Source organism: Oncorhynchus nerka, linkage group LG9b (genome assembly GCF_034236695.1).
Source record: "Oncorhynchus nerka isolate Pitt River linkage group LG9b, Oner_Uvic_2.0, whole genome shotgun sequence".
Lineage (NCBI taxonomy): Eukaryota > Metazoa > Chordata > Actinopteri > Salmoniformes > Salmonidae > Oncorhynchus > Oncorhynchus nerka.
The window spans coordinates 42245773-42262884 of NC_088424.1; the positions used below are offsets into that span (position 1 = coordinate 42245773).

General features: G+C 41.8%; 1 protein-coding gene across 7 annotated transcripts; it reads right to left on the reverse strand.

Moving 5' to 3' along the window:
- Window positions 1-1727: 1727 nt before the first annotated feature.
- Window positions 1728-15269, reverse strand: LOC115114000 (natural killer cell receptor 2B4-like). 7 transcript variants are annotated; one of them, XR_010461828.1, is made up of 7 exons: window positions 15164-15269; window positions 13253-13552; window positions 12771-13058; window positions 12464-12571; window positions 10727-10770; window positions 10106-10557; window positions 1728-9465 (listed from the first exon to the last, which is right to left on the reverse strand). XR_010461828.1 is itself a non-coding variant. In XM_029641935.2 (6 exons), exons 1-6 carry the CDS (start codon window positions 15216-15218, stop codon window positions 10348-10350), a joined length of 996 nt encoding a protein of 331 aa, XP_029497795.1. In that variant the 5' UTR covers window positions 15219-15269; the 3' UTR covers window positions 1728-10347. The 7 variants fall into 7 exon arrangements, 2 of the variants coding, with proteins under 2 accessions (XP_029497795.1, XP_029497794.1); XR_010461827.1 differs by having other exon boundaries at window positions 1728-9991; XR_010461825.1 differs by having other exon boundaries at window positions 1728-8917; window positions 8996-10557.
- Between the last annotated feature and the right edge of the window lie 1843 nt (window positions 15270-17112).

Sequence of the window (17112 nt, forward strand, 5' to 3'; positions counted from 1 at the left end):
ACCGCACCGCCACCATGGGTCACTCTGTTCACAATATTGACACCACATGCCCACATGACGCCAGACACGAGTTCTGCGGTTGTGAGGCCAGTTGGACGTACTGCCAAATTCTCTAAAACTACATTGTAGTTGGCTTACGGTAGAAATTAACATTACATTCTCTGGCAACAGCTCTGGTGGATGTTCCTGCAGTCAGCATGCCAATTGCAAATTTGGGACATCTGCTGTGGCATTGTGTTGTGTGACAAAACTGCACATTTTAGAGTGGCCTTTTATTGTCCCCAGCACAAGTTGCACCTGTGTAATGATAATGATGTTTAATCAGATTATCTTGGCAAAGGAGAAATGCTCACTACCAGGGATGTAAACAAATTTGTGACTGACTGCCTTGATTTACTTGACGTCAACAGTGAAGAAGCGACTCCGGGATAGTGGCCTTCTAGGCAGAGTTGCAATGAAAAAGCCGTATCTCAGACTGACCAATAAAAATAAAAGATTAAGATGGGCAAAAGAACACAAACACTGGACAGATGAACTCTGCCTAGAAGGCCAGCATCCCGGAGTCGACCTCATCACTGTTGACGTTGAGACAGGTGTTTTGCTGGTACTATTTAATGAAGCTGCCAGTTGAAGACTTGTGAGGCATCTGTTTCTCAAACTAGACCCTCCAATGTACCTGTCCCCTTGCTCAGTTGTGTACCGGGGCCTCCCACTCCACTTTCCATTCTGGTTAGTGCCAGATGCGCTGTTCTGTGAAGAGAGTAGTACACAGCGTTGTACGAGATTTTATGAGATTTCTCAGAACAAGAATAGACTGACGAGTTTAAGAAGAAAGGTCTTTGTTTCTGGTTATTTTGTGCCTGTAATCAAACCCACATATGATGATGCTCCATATACTCAACTAGTCTAAAGAAGGACAGTTTTATTGCTTCTTTAATCAGGTCAACAGTTTTCATCTGTGCATAATTGCAAAAGGGTTTTCTAATGATCAATTAGCTAATCCAAGTTTATAATTTTAAAGGCTAACAAAACGTGCCATTTGAACACAGGAGTGATGGCTGCTGATATTGGGCCTCTGTACACCTATGTAGATATTCCATAACAAATATATATTTTTTTTTTCCAGTAACAATAGTAATTTACAACATTAACAATGTCTACACTGTATTTCTTACCAATTTGATGTTATTTTAAATGGACAAAAATGTGTTTTTTTCAGAAACAAGGACATTTCTAAGTGATCCCAAACTTTTGAATGGTATACATTTCTGCACATTTGAATGTTGCAGCAATAGGACCTAGGCCTAGCGTTTGAGTGAGCGAGACAGAACATCATTTTGAAACAAGCCCTGATCCCAATGAATAGACTGCCCCCACATGGAGAAAAAGATAACTGCTCATTTTCAGCCACTCACAAGGCTCATTTGAATTTCCTGATGCATCAGCAAAATTATCTGCGACAAAAGAGTGATCAAGTTAAGATCTGACATCTGTAGGCCCATCTGACTTGTTCGCTGTTGTCACAGATGATGGAACCCCCTGCCACATAGACAGAGAGCAGGGGGACAGTGGAGGTCCCAGCCCCTCTACTCTCTCCTCCCACCTGAGAGCAGGTGCTGTTGTTAAAGCGGGAGGTGACAGAGGTGTTCTGACCTCTGCAGGTCACAGTCACCTTACAAATGCTATTGATAGGACTGGTGACTCAACTCTCTCTGAAAACAAATAGAAACCCGTTATTGTTTGTTTATTAACCTGAGTAGATACCATAACAAGCTGGTGTACCAATGAATCTGATGTACTAGTGGAAAGTATTTTACCTACACACTATGTTTAGCTCTATTGATTGATGTGTATATAAAAACACAATAGTATAACATCTCAGTTTAGCTTGTATAAACAAAAACATATCTACTTTATTACCAGGTAATCATGCAAATATATTCACCTCAAATAACAATATGTGTGAGCTTATATAAAGATGACTCAAAGGTGCCCTCATCAGTTTTCCCACCAGCTTAAGTTACTGAGCACCAACTTTGTCATATGTCATATTTCATAAATGTGTCAAAGGTCGGCTTGTATATACATTTGATGGAAATAGTTACAAATGTATAACTACTAGGAAGTTGAATAACCGGTTCAGCCTTGTACAGTATCCTCCTAATATGGTATATGGTTAGACACACATCACCATGGAAACTGTAAAGCAGCCTACACTCTTAGAAAAAAAATGTTTTAAAAGGGGTCTTCGGCTGTCCCCATAGGAGAACCCTTTTTGGTTCCATGTAGTAACTTCTGTGGAAGAGGATGTAACTGGAACCAAAAAGGGTTCTTCAAAGGGTTCTCCCATGGGGCCAGCCGAATAACCCTTTTAGGCGTTAGATAGCACCTTTTTTTCTAAGAGTGTATGGTGGAACTTTCCTGTCAAAACCACCACAAGGTCACACAGAATTGAAGAAGTTGTTATTTTCAGTGACAGATTGTTTCCTATGACTCACTGCAGTGACATCGCATGAGCCTTGAGCACACTGCAGTTTTATTTCTTCAAGAGTCACAGGGCAGATCTGCTCTAGGCCCAAAATTCATTTAATTGGCTTTTTTTGTGCTTTGAACAAGGAAGCTAGAAAGCTAGCTACTTTATGCTAATGCCATGATTTACAGGTTAACATAGCTACGGGATGTATGGGTGCTGCAGCACCCCCTGATAAATCACAATTTATAAAAAAATAAGTGCACTAGGCTTTTATTACTCCTGTCTGAGCAGAGAAAAAAACCTGTCGACCAAAATGTTCCTAATCAAAAGCATTCCAAATCTGATCCATGTCATAGAAATACAATAATAATATGTCTACGACCCATACCTTCATCATCCAAACCATCATCTTCACTTCCAACAATTGTTTTCATTTTTAAAATTAAATATTAAAACATACAATCAAATTGTTACATACATACAAACATACAATCACCCTGCAGTGAAGCCACTCAACATATACATTATATTCAGTCATCTAGCAGACACTCCCATCCAGAGCGAACCACAGGAGCAACCAAGGTGAAGCGCCCCGCCCAGGGCCACATCAAACAGATCTCCCATCAAGTCAAATCAGGGAGCCGGACCAGCGACCTATCAGCCACCGGGACAAGCTCCCAACCGCCAGGCCGACAACCATCCAAGATCCTCTAACAGTTCTCGAGAGCTGCCCCATAACTCTCCGATAACCCCCCTAACAGCCCCCCCACCCTGAAATAAACCTCTCATTACACTCCGCCCCCACCGCGCCAATGCGCCAACAACCAATAAAAAAGAAGAAGAGGATAACAAAGGAAAACAATAGAAAGCAACACTGCAAAAAACAAAAGACATTAAGGACAACAAAACTCTAAACAGCAAGAACAACTGGATGCGTTTGAGTGCATGTGTGGCACTATTTACGTGTGTCTATCAAATCAAATGTTATTTGTCATATGCGCCGAATACAACAGGTACCTAACAGTGAAATGCTTATTTACAAGCCCTTATAACAACAATGCAGTTTTAAGAAAAGAGATGAGAATAACAAATAATTAAAGAGCAGCAATGAATAACAATAGTGGGGTCTTTATACAGGGTATTACGGTACAGAGTCAATGTGGAGGCTATATACAGGGTATTACGGTACAGAGTCAATGTGGAGGCTATATACAGGGTATTGCGGTACAGAGTCAATGTGGAGGCTATATACAGGGTATTACGGTACAGAGTCAATGTGGAGGCTATATACAGGGTATTACGGTACAGAGTCAATGTGGAGGCTATATACAGGGTATTGCGGTACAGAGTCAATGTGGAGACTATATACAGGGGGTACCGGTACAGAGTCAATGTGGAGGCTATATACAGGGGGTACTGGTACAGAGTCAATGCGGAGGCTATATACAGGGGGTACCGGTACAGAGTCAATGCGGAGGCTATATACAGGGGGTACTGGTACAGAGTCAATGTGGAGGCTATATACAGGGGGTACCAGTACATAGTCAATGTGGAGGCTATATACAGGGGGTACTGGTACAGAGTCAATGTGGAGGCTATATACAGGGGTACCGGTACAGAGTCAATGTGGAGACTATATACAGGGTGTACCAGTACAGAGTCAATGTGGAGGCTATATACAGGGGGTACTGGTACAGAGTCAATGCGGAGGCTATATACAGGGGGTACCGGTACAGAGTCAATGCGGAGGCTATATACAGGGGGTACCGGTACAGAGTCAATGCGGAGGCTATATACAGGGGGTACCGGTACAGAGTCAATGTGGAGGCTATATACAGGGGTACCGGTACAGAGTCAATGTGGAGACTATATACAGGGTGTACCAGTACAGAGTCAATGTGGAGGCTATATACAGGGGGGTACCAGTACAGAGTCAATGTGGAGGCTATATACAGGGGGGTACCGGTACAGAGTCAATGTGGAGGCTATATACAGGGGGTACCAGTACAGAGTCCATGTGGAGGCTATATACAGGGGGTACCGGTACAGAGTCAATGTGGAGGCTATATACAGGGGGTACCGGTACAGAGTCCATGTGGAGGCTATATACAGGGGGTACCGGAACAGAGTCAATGTGGAGGCTATATACAGGGGTACCGGTACAGAGTCAATGTGGAGACTATATACAGGGTGTACCAGTACAGAGTCAATGTGGAGGCTATATACAGGGGGTACAGGTACAGAGTCAATGCGGAGGCTATATACAGGGGGTACCGGTACAGAGTCAATGCGGAGGCTATATACAGGGGGTACCGGTACAGAGTCAATGCGGAGGCTATATACAGGGGGTACCGGTACAGAGTCAATGTGGAGGCTATATACAGGGGTACCGGTACAGAGTCAATGTGGAGACTATATACAGGGTGTACCAGTACAGAGTCAATGTGGAGGCTATATACAGGGGGGTACCAGTACAGAGTCAATGTGGAGGCTATATACAGGGGGGTACCGGTACAGAGTCAATGTGGAGGCTATATACAGGGGGTACCAGTACAGAGTCCATGTGGAGGCTATATAGAGTCAATGTGGAGACTATATACAGGGGGTACTGGTACAGAGTCAATGTGGCACCGGTGTTGAGGTAATTGAGGTAATAATGTACATGTAGGTAGAGTTATTAAAGTGGTTATGCATAGATAATAATGTGTGTTAATGTCTGTGTGTGTGCACATGTATGTGTGTGTATGTCTGTGTGTGTATGTATGTGTGTGTATGTCTGTGTGTGTATGTATGTGTGTGTATATCTGTCTGTGTGTGTGTATGTCTGTGTGTGTATATCTCTGTGTGTGTGTGTATGTCTGTGTGTGTGCACATGTATGTGTGTGTATGTCTGTGTGTGTATGTCTGTGTGTGCATGTCTGTGTGTGTATATCTGTGTGTGCATGTCTGTGTGTGTGTGCATGTCTGTGTGTGTATATCTGTGTGTGTGTGTGTGTGTATGTCTGTGTGTGCATGTCTGTGTGTGTATGTCTGTGTGTGTGCACATGTATGTGTGTGTATATCTGTGTGTGCATTTGAATGCGAGTGCGTCTTTCAACTATGCTGTGATGTTTAACATACAATTTGAATCTATCTAATTGAATAGAATCCCCAGATTGCGAGCTGAAGATGAACACCTTTACTAAGAGTATTAGTATAGTAGTAATCGACTGACCAGGTCTCATCAGATCACCGAACAAAGCTATTTCTAGGGTCAATTTTAGATGAATGTTAAATCTTGCATCGTTATATATATAAACTCTTTCACCCCGTGGCTTGGAATCGGTACATAAAAAATCTCTTCCCAGCTATTTTGAAATCTGTAGGGTACAGCTGTCAACATTCTGGTCCTTAACTGGTATACTTTCCTATTCCAGCTATTTTTGTTCCTCTGCCAGTTTTGATCCTTTATATTGGGCAGACAGACTATGTCCCTACCTCCTCCCGCTACCACCTGCCTCCTCCATTTTGGGGGTAATCCTGTAATCAATTGGTTGTAATCTTGGATTGAGCAGACATTCCCAAACAATTATGATATAAAAGACATAATTCTACCATTCCAATTTACAATATAATTTAAAAACAAAACTCCCTTTTCAAACATCTTTTCCATGAATACAGGTATTTTATCAACCAGCACAATTGAGTTCAAACATAATATTTGTTGTAATATTTGTTCTATCTTTTCTGGGGGATGAAATTGAAATTGTAACTAGCTCTGAAATGACTGTTTGAAGATACTTGAACAAGGTTTGAATATAAATGAATCGTAAATGAGACATGGTAATCTGCACAAAGGTAAAAAGGAATGTTGTCTGGTAAATCCTTGGGAGCAATTTCCAAACGCCTGAAGGTACCACGTTCATCTGTACAAGCAATAGTACGCAAGTATAAACACCATGGGACCACGCAGCCACCGTACCACTCAGGAAGGAGACGCGTTCTGTCTCCTAGAGATGGATGAACGTACTTTGGTGCGAAAAGTGCAAATCAATCCCAGAACAACAGCAAAGGACCTTGTGAAGATGCCGGAGGAAACAGGTACAAAAGTATCTATATCCACAGTCAAACGAGTCCTTTATTGACAACCTGAAAGGCCACTCAGCAAGGAAGAAGTCACTGCTCCAAAACCGCCATTAAAAAGCCAGACTACGGTTTGCAACTGCACATGGGGACAAAGATCATACTTTTTGGAGAAGTGTCCCCTGGTCTAATGAAACAAAAATAGAACTGTTTGGCCATAATGACTATTGTTATGTTTGGAAGAAAAATGGGGAGGCTTGCACTTCACTGGTGCACTTCACAAAATAGATGGCATCATGAGGTAGGAAAATGATGTGGATATATTGAAGCAACATCTCAAGACATCAGTCAGGAAGTTGAAGCTTGGTCGCAAATTAATCTTCCAAATGGACAATGAACCCAAGCATACTTCCAAAATTGTGGCAATCTGGCTTAAGGACAACAAAGTCAAGGTATTGGAGTGGCCATCACAAAGCCCTCACCTCAATCCTATAGAACATTTGTGGGCAGAACTGAAAAAGCGTGTGCGAGCAAGGAGGCCTACAAACCTGACTCAGTTACACCAGCTCTGTCAGGAGGAATGGGCCAAAATTCACCCAACTTATTGTAGGAAGCTTGTGGATGGCTACACGAAACGTTTGCCCCAAGTTAATAAAGGCAATGCTACCAAATACTAATTGAGTGTATGTAAACTTCTGACCCACTGGGAATGTGATGAAAGAAATAAAAGCTGAAAGAAATCATTCTCTCTACTATTATTCTGACATTTCACATTCTTAAAATGAAGTGGTGATCCTAACTGACCTAAAACAGGGAGTTAAAATGTATTTGGCTAAGGTGTATGTAAACTTCTGACTTCAACTGTACATATCTACCTCAATGACCTTGTACCCCTGCACATCGACTGGGTACTGTTACCCCGTGTATATATTTCTCTTTACTCATGGTGTATTTATTTATTAATTCATAGGATTTTTACTTTTCTATTATTTCTCTATTTTCCTTCTCTGCATTGTTGGGAAGGGCCTGTAAGTAAGCATTTCACGGTTAGTCTATACCTGTTGTTTCTCTCTGCATTGTTGGGAAGGGCCTGTAAGTAAGCAATTCACTGTTGTTTCTCTCTGTAATGTTGGTTAGGGGCTGTAAGTAAGCATTTCACTGTTGTTTCTCTCTGCATTGTTGGGAAGGGCCTGTAAGTAAGCATTTCACTGTTAGTCTATACCTGTTGTTTCTCTCTGCATTGTTGGGAAGGGCCTGTAAGTAAGCATTTCACTGTTAGTCTATACCTGTTGTTTCTCTCTGCATTGTTGGGAAGGGCCTGTAAGTAAGCATTTCACTGTTAGTCTATACCTGTTGTGTCTCTCTGCATTGTTGGGAAGGGCCTGTAAGTAAGCATTTCACTGTTAGTCTATACCTGTTGTGTCTCTCTGCATTGTTGGGAAGGGCCTGTAAGTAAACATTTCACTGTTAGTCTATACCTGTTGTTTCTCTCTGCATTGTTGGGAAGGGCCTGTAAGTAAGCATTTCACTGTTAGTCTATACCTGTTGTTTCTCTCTGCATTGTTGGGAAGGGCCTGTAAGTAAGCATTTCACTGTTAGTCTATACCTGTTGTTTCTCTCTGCATTGTTGGGAAGGGCCTGTAAGTAAGCATTTCACTGTTAGTCTATACCTGTTGTGTCTCTCTGCATTGTTGGGAAGGGCCTGTAAGTAAGCATTTCACTGTTAGTCTATACCTGTTGTGTCTCTCTGCATTGTTGGGAAGGGCCTGTAAGTAAACATTTCACTGTTAGTCTATACCTGTTGTTTCTCTCTGCATTGTTGGGAAGGGCCTGTAAGTAAGCAATTCACTGTTAGTCTATACCTGTTGTTTCTCTCTGCATTGTTGGGAAGGGCCTGTAAGTAAGCATTTCACTGTTGTTTCTCTCTGCATTGTTGGGAAGGGCCTGTAAGTAAGCATTTCACTGTTAGTCTATACCTGTTGTTTCTCTCTGCATTGTTGGGAAGGGCCTGTAAGTAAGCATTTCACTGTTAGTCTATACCTGTTGTGTCTCTCTGCATTGTTGGGAAGGGCCTGTAAGTAAGCATTTCACTGTTAGTCTATACCTGTTGTTTCTCTCTGTATTGTTGGGAAGGGCCTGTAAGTAAGCATTTCACTGTTAGTCTATACCTGTTGTTTCTCTCTGCATTGTTGGGAAGGGCCTGTAAGTAAGCATTTCACTGTTGTTTCTCTCTGCATTGTTGGGAAGGGCCTGTAAGTAAGCAATTCACTGTTAGTCTACACCTGTTGTTTCTCTCTGTATTGTTGGGAAGGGCCTGTAAGTAAGCATTTCACTGTTGTTTCTCTCTGCATTGTTGGGAAGGGCCTGTAAGTAAGCATTTCACTGTTAGTCTATACCTGTTGTTTCTCTCTGCATTGTTGGGAAGGGCCTGTAAGTAAACATTTCACTGTTAGTCTATACCTGTTGTTTCTCTCTGCATTGTTGGGAAGGGCCTGTAAGTAAGCAATTCACTGTTAGTCTATACCTGTTATTTCTCTCTGTATTGTTGGGAAGGGCCTGTAAGTAAGCATTTCACTGTTGTTTCTCTCTGCATTGTTGGGAAGGGCCTGTAAGTAAGCATTTCACTGTTGTTTCTCTCTGCATTGTTGGGAAGGGCCTGTAAGTAAGCATTTCACTGTTAGTCTATACCTGTTGTTTCTCTCTGCATTGTTGGGAAGGGCCTGTAAGTAAGCATTTCACTGTTAGTCTATACCTGTTGTTTCTCTCTGCATTGTTGGGAAGGGCCTGTAAGTAAGCATTTCACTGTTAGTCTATACCTGTTGTTTCTCTCTATATTGTTGGGAAGGGCCTGTAAGTAAGCATTTCACTGTTAGTCTATACCTGTTGTTTCTCTCTGCATTGTTGGGAAGGGCCTGTAAGTAAGCATTTCACTGTTAGTCTATACCTGTTGTTTCTCTCTGCATTGTTGGGAAGGGCCTGTAAGTAAACATTTCACTGTTAGTCTATACCTGTTGTTTCTCTCTGCATTGTTGGGAAGGGCCTGTAAGTAAACATTTCACTGTTAGTCTATACCTGTTGTTTCTCTCTGCATTGTTGGGAAGGGCCTGTAAGTAAACATTTCACTGTTAGTCTATACCTGTTGTTTCTCTCTGCATTGTTGGGAAGGGCCTGTAAGTAAACATTTCACTGTTAGTCTATACCTGTTGTTTCTCTCTGCATTGTTGGGAAGGGCCTGTAAGTAAACATTTCACTGTTAGTCTATACCTGTTGATTCTCTCTGCATTGTTGGGAAGGGCCTGTAAGTAAACATTTCACTGTTAGTCTATACCTGTTGTTTCTCTCTGCATTGTTGGGAAGGGCCTGTAAGTAAACATTTCACTGTTAGTCTATACCTGTTGTTTCTCTCTGCATTGTTGGGAAGGGCCTGTAAGTAAACATTTCACTGTTAGTCTATACCTGTTGATTCTCTCTGTATTGTTGGGAAGGGCCTGTAAGTAAGCATTTCACTGTTGTTTCTCTCTGCATTGTTGGGAAGGGCCTGTAAGTAAGCATTTTACTGTTAGTCTATACCTGTTGTTTCTCTCTGCATTGTTGGGAAGGGCCTGTAAGTAAGCAATTCACTGTTAGTCTATACCTGTTGTTTCTCTCTGTATTGTTGGGAAGGGCCTGTAAGTAAGCATTTCACTGTTAGTCTACACCTGTTGTTTGCGAAGCGTGTGACCATTTTTATTTGGTTGTTACACGAACATGGGAACATTGCCTTTAAAAGGATTGAATAGAATCCCGGCCTAAAATGATGTTCAAATTCCTGATTATTGTTTGCTAGTCTTTTTCCCCACCATAGCATATAAACTCTCAGGCATGGAGGTCATGGGGGCCATGGTAGTCATGGGGAGGTCTACAGGCAGGGGCTGGTGGTTCACAGGCTGGGGTTGGGGATGTCCCACCATACTGTAGATGGTGGGTGATGCTGGACCTGGAGACATCTGCTGTTCACCACCTGCTTGACTGTTATCTGGAGTCTGGAGAATAAAATGCACTTCATTAAATATTTCTCAGTAGCTGTTCAATGCTCTACATATAGGCACAAAACTAAGATGAGTTTGTTGTTCATTTGGAATTTATATGTTTTCCATAAACAACATTTTCAAAAAATGTCATCAACAGTATCAGTGATGTTAAATATCTTACCCCAACTGTAGCATAATCGGTGTTTATAATATCCTTTATGTCACCTATAAGTCAACCACATAAAAATCCAACAAATATTTAAAAGTTACATTTTCAGATTCGCTATGAGCACCTTCGGAAACTATTCAGACCCCTTGACTTTTTCCACCTTTTGTTACTTTACAGCCTTATTCTGAAATGGATTAAACAAATATACCTCAATCTACAAACAATACCCCATAATGACAAAGCGAAAACAGATTTTAAGTTTTTTTAGCAAATGTATAAATGAAAGACAAACAGTATTAAGTCAGTATTAAGACCATTGTGCTATGAGACTCGACATTGAGCTCAGGTGCATCCTGCTTCCATTGATCATCCTTGATGTTTCTACAACTTGATTGGAGTCCACCTGTTGTAAATTCAATTGATTGGACATGATTTGGAAAGGCACAAACCTGTCTTTATAAGGTCCTACAGTTGACAGTGCATGTCAGAGCAAAAACCAAACCATGAGGTCAAAGGTATTGTCCATAGAGCTCTGAGACAGGTTTGTGTCGAGGCACAGATCTGGGGAAGGGTACCAAAACATATCTGCTGCATTGAAGGTACAAGAACACAGTGGCCTCCATCATTCTTAAATGGAAGAGGTTTGGAACCACCAAGACTCATCCTGGAGCTGGTCGCCCGGCCAAACTGAGCAATTGGGGGGGATGGGACTTTGTCAGGGAGGTGACCAAGAACCCGCTGGTCACTCTGACAGAGCTCTGGAGTTCCTCTGTGGAGATGGGAGAACCTTCCATAAGGACAACCATCTCTGCAGCACTCCACCAATCAGGCCATTATGGTAGAGTGGCCAGAAGGAAGACACTCCTCGGTAAATAGCGTAAGACATCCGGCTTGGAGTTTGCCAAAAGGCACCTAAAGGACTTTCAGACGATGAGAAACAAGATTCTCTGGTCTGATGAAACCAAGATTGACCTCTTTGGCCTGAATGCCAAGCGTCACATCAGGAGGAAACCTGGCACCATCCCTACAGTGAAGCATGGTGGTGGCAGCATCATGCTTTGGGGATGTTTTTCAGCGACAGGGACTGGGGGACATGTCAGGATTGAGGGTAAAGATGAACGGAGCAAAGTACAGATAGATCCTTGAAGAAAACCTGCTCCAGACCGCTCAGGACCTCAGACTGGGGCGAAGGTTCACCTTCCAAAAGGACACTGAACCAAAGCGCACAGCCAAGACAATGCAGGAGTGGCTTTCTCTGAATCTCCTTGAGTGGCCCAGCCAGAGCACGGACTTGAACCCATTGTAACATCTCTGGAGTGACCTAAAAATAGCTGTGCAGCAACGCTCCCAATCCAATCTGACAGAGCTTGAGAGGATATGCAGAGAATAATGGGAGAAACTCTCCAAATACAGGTGTGTAGAGCTTGTACTGTCATACCCAGAAAGACTCTAAGCTGTAATCGCTGCCAAAGGTACTTCAACAAAGTACTAAGCAAAGGGTCTCAACATTTATGTAAATGTGACATTTCAGGTTTTATTATTTATATATTAGCAGAATTTTCTAAAAACCTATTGTTTTGTCATCATGGGGTATTGTGTGTAGATTGATGGGGGGAAACTATTTAATACATTTTAGAATTAGGCGGTAACATAACAAAACGTGCAGAAAATGGGTCTGAATACTTTCCCGAATCCACTGTGTAAATAATGTGAAATCATCCTGTTTATTAGCAGCATTAGGTAGCTTACCTCCATTTTGCTTCTGCCGAATCAAAACGATGATGATGATGATGATGATGATGGCAATGCCACAGACTATGAGAATGAGTATGACACGGTAGGTGTGGTCTTCTTGATCTGGAAATAGTCAGAAATCATCTAAATCACTACACCCTGAGTGTTACTTTGTGTGTCTGAATGTGTGTGCAAGTAGATAAAACATTTTGACCCTACTTGTAGAAAAACTCATGTTGATGAAATGGTCTGATGTTTTTGTGGTCTACGCTACCTGGCTAAATGCTCACTAGCCTAATGTGTACATGCATTTGTGTCTTACCAGACTTACCAGAATTAGATACACAAATTGTTTTGATCTCCTTGGTGTCGTTGGCCCAGCTGACTTGGTTGCTGTGGTTACAGATGATGGAACCCCCTGCCACATAGACAGAGAGCAGGGGGACAGTGGAGGTCTCAGCCCTTCTACTCTCTCCCACCTGAGAGCAGGTGCTGCTGTTACAGCTAGAGGTGACAGAGGTGTTCTGACCTCTGCAGGTCACAGTCACGTTACAGATGCCATTGATGGTGGAGTTAGAGTCCACTGTCAGGACTGGAGACTCAACTCTCTCTGAAAACAAATCGAACATCATTATAGTTAATATATTAACCTACATGAGTTATTTGATTTGATTTGATTTGACATGAGTTAGAGTACTTATGAATATGCATTTAACCTGTACACTATGTTTAGCTCTATGTTTAGCTCTATTGATTGATACTGTAACTGTCACTATAATAAAATAGAAAAACTGTCAGACATACCTTGGACTTCTATCAAGTATGCAGCTACGTTGCGGTCATTGCTACCAGACACTACTGCATCATAAAGTCCACTGTCTCCTTCCTGGAGGTTCTTCAGTAGCAGAGAGAAGTCTCCCACAATCAATTCAGCCCTAACTTGGTACCTTTCAAAGGTAACTTTTGGGGGGTACTTTACAACATTGACTGATCTGTTAAACTTCCAAAATATCACATCAACATCTTGGAGTTGAACATTTGTCTGGACATTCAGGCGAACATCCTGTCCCTTCTGCACAAACACAGAGGTCTCAGCACTGGGCTCTGAAATAAACACACAGAATACTTCATGTAAAAAAAGATGAAAAAGCCCATCGTACAATGTGACAAATACAGCAGTAGGATATATGAATTTAGTAACGCAACCTCCCAAAGGAATATGTGGAAATGGATTGTTTTTGCAAATAGCCAAACTGACTGACACATTGTAATGATCCAATTTGCAGACTTTGTAGTTTGGGCTAGAATTTCTCTATACACCCTATTTGCTAAACGGTTTAAATATTAACCCATTAAAAAGATCAGCTGCCTTTAGATCAACAGAGTCACAACCTTTGTTACAAGTCATACAGAAGTACTTTTACAATAAAGAACTAGGATATGTTACACACAGTTCTTTATTGTAAAAGTACTTCTGTATGACTTGTAAACAAAGGTTGTGACTCTGTTGATCTAAAGGCAGCTGATCTTTTTAATGGGTTAATATTGGTTAATACTGTTCAGTTGGGGCGGCAGGTTGGGCCAATAACCAAAAGGTTGCTGGATCGAATCCCCGAGCTGACAAGGTAAAAATCTGTCATTCTGCCCCTGAACAAGGCAGTTCACCCACTGTTCCTTGGTAGGCTGTCATTGTAAATAAGCATTTGTCCTTAACTGACTTGCCTAGTTAATTTTTTATTTATTTTACTAGGCAAGTCAGTTAAGAACAAATTTTTAATTTCAATGACGGCCTAGGAACAGTAGGTTAACTGTCTGTTCAGGGGCAGAACGACAGATTTTGTACCTTGTCAGCTCAGGGGTTTGAACTTGCAACCTTTCGGTTACTAGTCCAATGCTCTAACCACTAGGCTACCCTGCCGCCCAAAAGGTTAAATAAAAATAAAGTTCAGTTTCAGAAACCGTTCAGTAAAAGCAACATGATGAATTATAACTCCAGGAAGTACAACCTAATCTGCATAAAAGCATAGATAACTTGGGTGCTCAAATGTGGGCATATTTCTGGTTGATTCTAACAGACATGTCTGAAAACAAGTTGAGCTGTGCATTTCTGGTAGTGAGAAGTTTTCTTGCTTCAAATGGCATTGTGGCGTAGTTTCCTGTCAGTAACCTTCTTGTAACTGACAGAACTTTTCCTCACAGTATTGTATACTATCAGTATACTATCACCACCCAAAATTGCTGTATTACTCATTACTTGTAAACACGTGTATAGCTTCAACATATGTTTAAAACTACAGTATCATCAAAAAATGTTGCCCTAAAGGTAATTACACATTTTCAATTTAAAAGTCAATGAATTACTTGAATGTTGTAAAGTTAAACACATCACATGACCTAAAACTTCAGTACTTCATTAGACTATGACTTCTTCTGAGTTCCTGTGTGATCCACTGGTTAGACAACCAGTACACTGATTATAATCTATTTATTGAACTGCATTGTTGCTTAAGGGCTTTTAAGTAAGCATATCACAGTAAAATCTACACCTGTTGTATTCGGCGCATGTGACATACAATTTGATTGACTGGTTATAAGCAGAGTTATCAGTACAAATGATACTGCCTGTTTCTTACTAACCTACTAATCAGATTATAGACATTTGTCTAATCAATATATTAAATATCACTATACAGATGTTTCAGAAAATGTTTTTACCTGCTTGATGGAGGAGAGTTAGTAGAATAGAGAGGGTGAAATACATAGTCGCCATACTTTGATAAATGACTAAACCTAAATGAGGAAGTATTGTCACATAGGCCTATACTTCCTCTTCCTCTAGAAGGCTTTTATAACAATAACCACAATTCTAAAACAAAAATGAAAATGCTCTCCAAACTCAGGTGTTTGTGAAATTAAAGACGTGGTAGAATGCATTTTTATCATGTTACAAATCAACTTAAAAATATTAGATTTGCTATTGTGTAATTATATTTTTTCTAACACGTTTTTAACATGTACATTTCTGGTAGGGGTCTACAATAAAATGCTAATGAATTACTTAAAAATCATACAATGTGATTTTCTGGATTTTTGTTTTAGATTCCGTCTCTCAGAGTTGAAGTGTACCTATGATAAAAATTACAGACCTCTACATACTTTGTAAGTAGGAAAACTTGCAAAATCTATGCTGTAGTGTTTAGATTTCCCTTCACTGGAACTAAGGAGCCTGTACTATGAAAAACAGCCCCAGACCATTATTCCTCCTCCACCAAACTTTACATTAGGCACTATGCATTCAGGCAAGTTATGTTCTCATGCACTACATGCTTCAGCACTCGGCAGTCCCTTTCTGTGAGCGTTTGTGGCCTACCACTTCACGGCTGAGCCGTTGTTGCTCCTAGACGTTTCCAATTTACAATAACAGCACTTACAGTTGACTGGGGCAGCTCTAGCAGGGCAGAAATTTTACGAACTGACTTTTGGAAAGTCCCATGACTGTGCCACGTTGAAAGTCACAGAGCTATTCAGTAAGGCCATTCTACTGCCAATGTTTGTCTATGGAGATTGCATGACTGTGAGCTCGATTTCATACACGTGTCAGCAATGGGTGTGGCAGAAATAGCCGAATACTCTAATATATATACAGAACTAGTCAAAAGTTTGGACACAAACTTATTCAAAGGTTGCATTAACATACTCATTGAGCACATCAGTGAGTGGTCGGCCCTGTACCTGTGTGACCTCTGGAAGACCTTCCTGGATATGCAGTGGCATTAGGAGTTCTTCCTCCTCAGGCTTACCTTCATGGGGGCGTGGTTCCTGTTCAGGATTCTGTGGTCTCTGGTGGTGTTTGTGCATGGAGCTCTGCTGGGTGAGAGGATGGAGACTAACTGTGTGTGTGTGTGTGTGTGTGTGTGTGTGTGTGTGTGTGTGTGTGTGTGTGTGTGTGTGTGTGTGTGTGTGTGTGTGTGTGTGTGTGTGTGTGTGTGTGTGTGTGTGTGTGTGTGTGTGTGTGTTTAACTGCCAGTGTAGTCTTTTTGTGTCTTTTGCCAACAATTACATTGTGACATCAGGTTCTTACCAACCAACTACGAACAAAACATTCTCCTGTAAATGGGATTTACCTCATCGTGTCCCAGACAAATTTCCCCTTGAGGGCAATAGGGAGCCAATTGGGACGCACTCCCAACGTGACCCCCTAGTGAATGTGACGGAACGTTCCCTTCCAGGTGGACATGTCCAGCGACAGCCCCTTCCTCATCCTCCCCCCTCACCTTCTATCACATCATAGACGGCAGCAGCCCGCTCAGGACCTGGGCTACCAAGGCTACGCTACACCTGGTTAGGGCTGTTCCCTTTATAGTGCACTACTTTTAACTAGGGTCAGGGTCAAAAGTAGTGTACTACATAAGAAATAGGGTGGTAGTTGGAATGCAACTTAGAAGTGTGTGTCAGTGCTTTTTCCTGTCCTGAAACACTCTTTTCCCTCCCTCCCTCCCTCCCTCCCCAGGTTGGGGATGGACAGACTGAGTTGCCGGTGATCATGTGCGCCACGGTGAAGCCCTCCTCTGTCACCTACCAGGTGCACACCTCCTACCTGCCTGATGAGGTCCTGTGGGGGTACGAGTTCCTCCCCGTGGTCTCTCTGTCCCCGTGAGGGAAAG